The sequence below is a fragment of the Pieris rapae genome, chromosome 7, assembly GCF_905147795.1.
Source record: "Pieris rapae chromosome 7, ilPieRapa1.1, whole genome shotgun sequence".
NCBI classification, from domain to species: domain Eukaryota; kingdom Metazoa; phylum Arthropoda; class Insecta; order Lepidoptera; family Pieridae; genus Pieris; species Pieris rapae.
The window spans coordinates 4,324,554-4,331,882 of NC_059515.1; the positions used below are offsets into that span (position 1 = coordinate 4,324,554).

General features: G+C 31.6%; 1 protein-coding gene across 1 annotated transcript; it reads left to right on the forward strand.

The window, feature by feature from the left end:
- The first annotated feature begins 359 nt into the window (after positions 1-359).
- On the forward strand, positions 360-6,915 carry LOC110993634. Its single transcript, XM_022259972.2, has 10 exons — positions 360-378; positions 666-800; positions 1,702-1,798; positions 2,154-2,296; positions 3,143-3,214; positions 3,640-3,722; positions 4,510-4,629; positions 4,867-5,017; positions 6,027-6,148; positions 6,589-6,915. The coding sequence occupies exons 1-10, from the start codon at positions 360-362 to the stop codon at positions 6,913-6,915; spliced, it is 1,269 nt and encodes a 422-aa protein (XP_022115664.2).
- Positions 6,916-7,329: the final 414 nt, after the last annotated feature.

Sequence of the window (7,329 nt, forward strand, 5' to 3'; positions counted from 1 at the left end):
GTGCACAGCCGGGGATCGAACCTACGACCTCAAGTATGAGAGTCGCACGCTGGAGCCACTAGGCCAACACTGCTCGGTTGTGTGACGGTACGATACATGCAATAAAAAATTTCTTTGCGTATTTACTTGTATTTAAATTAAATTAGTTTTCGATCTCCACTTATGTACTTTTATAACAGGTAATTCCGCAGGCTAAAGAACTCTTTTGTTTTACACTCATTTATAAATATTTACTTTGAAACAATAACAGTACACATACATTCTTTAATCATTAACATAACCGTGAATCAGTGTCATTCTTAATAAAAACGAATAATACTGCAACAGTAATGAGAATATTAATTATCCTTTCGGCTATAATGGAAACTGTTTTGGGAGGTAAGTTAAGATATTTAATACTTATTTACTTCAGAATGCTTAAGTTTTATAAACATTGATCATATGGTTAATAATATTAAGTATGTCCATTGGATTAGTATGAATAACCTTCTACTTATATTTTGTGCTGAAAATACAAGGGCTATAGCCTCTCTTTTCATAAAGGACTCTAAGTCGAATTGGTTCGGAATCGAATACTTCAGTGGGCTGGATCAACAGAGTGGTGGTGCGTGGCGAAAACTTGAAAATCATAACTAAATTAATAATTGCCAAACTCTCTTTTACAGTCCCAAAATTAAAAATATCAACTGCGAGACCGCGAACACAGTGCGGAATAGACAATTCACCAATATCTGTAGTTTACGAAGGCTTTGGCATAATCGAAACATATCCCTGGCTGGGAACACTGGTTTATCCTAGAGGTATTTTTTAACAATTCCATATATTTTGTTTTCGTTAAAAAGAAGGAGGTATGATTTAAAAACTTATAACTATGGTGGTTCTTTTTGACTCTCTAATAACTGAACTCTGGATCTTCAGATGCTTCAGGTGGCTAAAGTAGTCACTTTTGTCGGATGCGTCACAAGTTTTCTCGCTATGAAAAAAACTGTTTACTAGTTAATTGTCCAATTTATTTATTTATATATGCTATTTCATCGGCTTAAGGTTTGATTTTAAAAATAATACTTTTAAAATTTTCCTACTCGACGATCTGAATCAAACCCAAGCGGGCTTGATTCAGATATGATAGATAGATATTCAGATAGATATGAAGTGGGGGAAACAGCCGCATTCACCGACCGACTGACAAAATAGTGTTTTTTTTACTTGTTGACTCTCCTACTTTCCCATAAGCCAGATATGGAGGACGGATCTGGAGGACTGGAATCAGGGTAGTCTGGAATGGGCTATCTTATATATTGCACGAGCATAGTACGCAGCTGGAATAATTCACAGAATCTAAAATATCACTGAGATGTGCTATTCGTACAAGGGGTAACGGCCACGGGTCACGCCAGCAGTTTACAATTCGCTGATTAATATCTTAAAGATATGTTCGCAGTAGTCATCGTCCAAGCCTGTTGGTAAAGGCGCGGGTAACACACCAAGCTTAGCTTAATTTAATAAAGTCCTACTCTATGAAAGGAGAGAATAGAGAGAAGAGACGCTTCTCATTAACAGATTTTCCTCCTGTAAACTATTATATTGATACTAAATTAATGCGCTTAAATTAATTTAATGAAAGCAATGAGAAATTTAAAAAATTTTAATCACAAATAAATTATTTTTACATATCATATTATGCTAGTCACGTATTTTCAGGTGACAAATTACTATCGATAGCAGTGGTGTTGGTGTCAAAACAAATGGCTGTCGGACCCGCGATGGACATAGATAAAGTGCCTAAGATCGATTTCAGGTGACATACACTCTATTGTCTTTGTATTCATCTATGTGATCATTGCAAAATAAGCAACGGCAAAAACTAACAATGTTGTTCTGGAAATGGTAAATTAAAAACGCAATACTTTAGAAAATTCATTCATTTGTATTTTTTTAAAAGAATATTTAAGATTATACATTATTATATATATTACATAGACTTAAGATATGAGTTTTGTAGTCAGAAATGAAACACCTCTTAGTGCACACGCATTTCATTTGCGGCAACTATTTTCAATTAATTTCAATTCAATTGTTTTTAGAATCCATAACACCATATAAGATATCTTCACAAGTAAAATCATCGTCACAAATTAAAATACTGTTCCCAGATCGCGATCACGAGTCATACTGGGTACAAACTGCAGCGGTCCAGCACTTCGGGTAATCAATTATTCGTTTCATCCAGACTATGCGAAGTCTACCTTCAGTGCACCAACCATCATACAATTGGCCTTTAATCGTAGATTGGCAGGTAAATTATGTTAACAGATAAGGACCTGATTAAGGTAAGCTGTTTCATGCCTGTGTTGTGAAAATTTTGGGTTCAATACTTGATTCATAAGGCTACCGTACGAGCAAGTTTTTCGGTACTCACTTAGCCACTAAATTAGCACAGCTTCCATGATATGACTAGGTAAATACTTTTTTTATATAAAAGGGGGGCAAAGGAGCCTGCGGGCTGCCGAAAATGGGCAGTCATCGTATCATCTTATGTTCCAAAGTAAACATATTTTTTAAGTATTATGTAGAAATTATTACGTTAAGTACTTAAAATCTTTATTTAATTATCTAATTACTATGTCAAATGTAGACAAGCTGCCCAAGACACAGGGAATCCTAGTGTAATTAGTGCTCAGTGCTAGTGCTCTTTCTCGTTTAACTAGTCACTCTTTTTTATCATAAAGTTGTTATTCTATAGACTAAAAATCCCTTTCACTAATAATTAATGTTAATATAAATTTATCAACGTTATTAGATTTCATTTTCCATAAAGAATCATTACGGTTCAGTGAATTAATAACCCAATACTGAAATATATTTTTCTCATAATCCTATTGTTTACTATTATACAAGACAAATTTCTCTTAACATTTTCCAAGATTTATATTTCTCGGTATATTTTAGCAATATAAAATCTAATATAAAGCGCTTACTAATAACATAATATCTTTAATATCACGATACCCTTTCACTTCCGTTTTCTTCCACAAACATCGCAACTCATCGATTAACATTAAAATCGCTGAAATAGAGTGTAAAGCCAACAAAATTAATGTACGTAATGCTATTTAATGCAAATTATGCGTTTAATTCACAGGATTTCGACCAATATGCGCACCGCCGCTCGCGTTAAATAATGCACAGTTCTACGCCATGACACTCTCAAATGGTAATTTCGCACCTAATTTTGTTCATACTGCGCTTTTAATCATATAATATATCATTTTTAATGAAGCCCTATTTGTGCTGCTCTAATTTATTATTTAGGGGGAAATGTTTTATAGAGCATAAGCTGAATGTAATCTGTATTATAAGGATACAGTTTTTGTAATTAGTTTTGGATTTACTACACATATACAAATATCGTTTTACCACGATATACGAGTGTGCAAATTAAATATACATTTAAATAAAGATATAAACCTTTACCGTATATAAAAAAGTAGTTGACAGTTTACATTTTTCATTGTTTTACAATTTTTAATTGATCAGATGGTCATAGAGAAATAATTTACTACGCAGTACAAAGAGATATTTAACCCGAAATAAGTGTTTGAATAATTATAAAAATTATAATGTCAATTTTTTTTATAGATTGCCATAGATCGAGAATAATGGTGTATAAGATGGCGTACGTGAAACCAGGAGAATGTCAGGAGTTTTATACTAAATCTGAGGTAAATATCTAAAATAAAGGTGTATAATAACAATCAGATAATAATAATCATAATAAAAGTATTATGGCACTCGGGGACTTCAAAATTAAAAAATTCAAAGTGGTAAAGTCCCGCTCTACCACTTTGAATTAATACCAATGGTATTTATTATTTTCGTTACGGAATTTCTTGATTCGGTCGCCGCGCTCAAAGCCCGCTATAAAATCTATGGAATATCTTAAAAAGAGCCTTTATTGCTGTCATTTCTTATACTCATAAGTAAAAATGTAAAATACTAATAAATTAACACTAAAAATAAACACTAATAATTAATCGACAAGCCAGTTAATTTCTATTATACAGCTTCTCCTTGGATATGCAACAATCAGATACAATACATTAAATGAAATAACTTGCCTCTACACTTTAAGGTTTGGTTTTTAATTAAACCTATTAAAGGTATGATTAAAAAAAATATATAACATTAATCAATATGTTCACATTATGTTCCATATACGGATTGCCAATAATTCAAATCGGTTAGTTAATGTTGATGACTTATTAATGCAGGTTTCGAGGACAAGCGTAAACATTATTTGGCACAGACGAAAAATATCTAAAATACAATATTAATATATTAAGATTAATTTATTTAATTTCTATAATAATAAAAAAATTGGGTCCATAAATGAAATAAATTAACCTTATTATAAAATTACAGTGTAGTTGTAACAAAATGCTTTTCGCTTTTTGTCGAATTGTATAAATTTAGAGGTTACAAAATACGATTTAATTTCTATCCTTTCAGTTAGACATAGAAAGCATTTGGCCAAGTCACGTTCTTTGCGCTAGAGCGATGTCCGGTAAAGAGTGCATATGGCGTAGTGGCACTATATTGACTGTTCGACAAGACGGGCAATGGAGTTTGGTTAGATTTTTACAGTATAATATTTGTGGACTTAAGTTGGTTTATATAATACTAGCGATGTTTCATGCCAACGAGAGAGGCGCATTTCTTTATATTATTAATATTTGCTTAATAATTTGGAAATCATTCTAAATAATCAGTTAATTTTTCACATTCATGTATACATATATATAAAAATTAGATTGAGTGATTGATTTTGTCGTTTTTATTATACTTTAGACTATTATATATTTTTAGGTTGGTATCGGAGTAATGGGACCAGGCTGTAAGGCACCATCAAGATTTATTGACTACACTGTGTATCATTTATGGGTTAGGAACAGTATCTTAAGAATCGGCAGACCATCTGTTACCAAAATAGCTGATAACAATATTGTGTTAAGACGAAGTAGGTGTATTTGTTTTTTAATTTATTCTTAGGGCTTCATATGCAGTTTAAACTAACAGCGTTTGTTGTAAATATTCATAAACCTTGTATAGTTTAAATATATTAAATTTAAATAATATATTTCGCCACTTTAATTGTTCGCAAATAAGTAAAGAGGAAGTAGTATATTTGAGGATAACTATTCTTCAGTAAGTTTAAATATTTGTCAATTTTTCAAGGTTTAAACATCAAGTATACTGTGAATTCAAAGAATAAGTAGAATATTAAAAAAAATCTAACATGTTTGTATTAGCGACTAACTGCCCCCGTGAACTTCGTTTCACCTTAATGTGTTTTTACTTAGCCTTTGTAGAATTAACAATATGGAACATTTTGCAATGCTACTCCAGAGACTGTTTTCCGGAAAGAAAACTTTTTAGGATTTCTCTGTGAATCTTACTCTATATATTATATATATTAAATTAACTATACTATCTCTACCTTATAGTTCAGGTCATGAGTTTTTAATTAACAAAAAAGTATAGGGGTTGATCGTAGAGGGGTGAAAATAAAGGGTTGTATATATTTTTGTATGTTTATTTGATGACGTGGAATAAGTGATACCTGTCTATCGTACGTTCCATAATAAACGTATTTTTTATTTTATGCTGTATAATATAAAAATAAAAAATTATGTCGAAAAATCCACCACTGAACCACCCCTAAGATTTAGGACGATAAAAAATTGATGTTTTTCCGATTCGCAGACCAATATGCACCCAAGATTTCACAAAAATCAGCCGAGCCATTTCGGAGGAGTTTATTTTCAAACACCGTTATACAAGCATTTTATATTTTAGATACTGTATTTACTTAGTTATTCATGATAATTTGTGAGCGTGACTTAAATTTTTTGTTTCGGTCTATATAATATCACACAAAATATATACAATTAAAAATGGCAAGCATTTCAGTCGGCTAGAGCAGGAACAACTTTCCTACATTTTTGTTCTCATTAGTAATTTTCCAGGTCTGTCAAGTGTACAAAGATTCGGACCATGTGACCCGGAAGAAACTAAAGCTGTGTTGTTCACTGATAGAACATCAATAGATCAATATATTCCCAGGAAACAAAACAGAGTCAGTTATAACGTAAGTAGGTGATCGTGCAAATTAGTTTTTATAAAGTGGGACGGCAGATAGTTTAGCTTCGGAACACTTGACCCAATTCACATGATAACCCTTGAAAATGTTTAGAAAATGAAAAATGGCTAAATGTATCTACATTTGCCATTAAAGCTTGCCTAATTTAAATTTTTTCGTTACTTAATTATAGCCCTTTATCAGTGCATGGCACAGTATTTTTAACATATCATTCTTCATCATATAAACGCCGACAACCAAAAATTATGTCATCAAATCAAATCAAATAAAAATCATTTATTCATTTAGGTAACACAATGTACACTTATGAACGTCAAATAGAAATTTAAGTCAAGGGCGTAGAACGGAACATTATTATCATTACCAAAAAAATATCTCGCTGTATCGTTTACCAACTTTGATGCATTATTTTCTACTCGTATTTTTAGTTTACAGTATTCGCAAACGTTGACTATTCGTGCGTTGTATTCTACGTTCGAAACCGCACTCCAAAAAGGAAAGAATTGCCCAAAATATTTCTCCGCCGCTGGTGTACTTCCGAAAGGCCAGTGTGCTACGGTATGAGCTATCTACAAGTGGACTTTTATCTAGAAATATTCTTTATTGAGTCAATCGTTTATAATATAAAAGTTTATGGGAAAGAACTGAAGTTTTTGAATATAAAACGGACAATGGCGTATTTTAATGAAAAGAAGAAATCACCAGTCATAGCAACTTTAACTCCTCCCACATCGAAATCAACGACTGTTTACTAAAAACTATTTATTTAAGGCCTAGTATTACTATTATTAAAGTCAATATATTGTGTAACAAGCGAAATGAAAACTTGGCCTTACAATTTAAATAATTATAGTATAGTTTTGTTTTTAGAACAATAATTAAATGCGATATATATCTACAACATATAAGTCAGTATATAATAATATATGTTTGTTATGGAAAATTTAAACCTCTTAACAACACTTAAGACTTTTCAAAATGTGTCTCATGAGCAAGTTTAACGGACGTAACATAATTAAATAAGTATTGTGCGCTGCAACGGCTGCACAAAATTAAGGCTTTTTATAATATATATTCATTGATTTTTATACTTAAATTTTTATACAAGATTTTATCTGCTATTAATTTCAGTCAAGCTGATTAAAGCTTTGTCTACAATAACACCTACT

Excerpts from the sequence above, each read along its gene's own strand:
- LOC110993634 (XM_022259972.2), top strand. Across the intron at positions 2,297-3,142 it reads CTTTAATCGTAGATTGGCAG|GATTTCGACCAATATGCGCA; the intron begins GTAAATTATGTT and ends TTTAATTCACAG. Across the intron at positions 3,215-3,639 it reads CGCCATGACACTCTCAAATG|ATTGCCATAGATCGAGAATA; the intron begins GTAATTTCGCAC and ends TTTTTTTTATAG.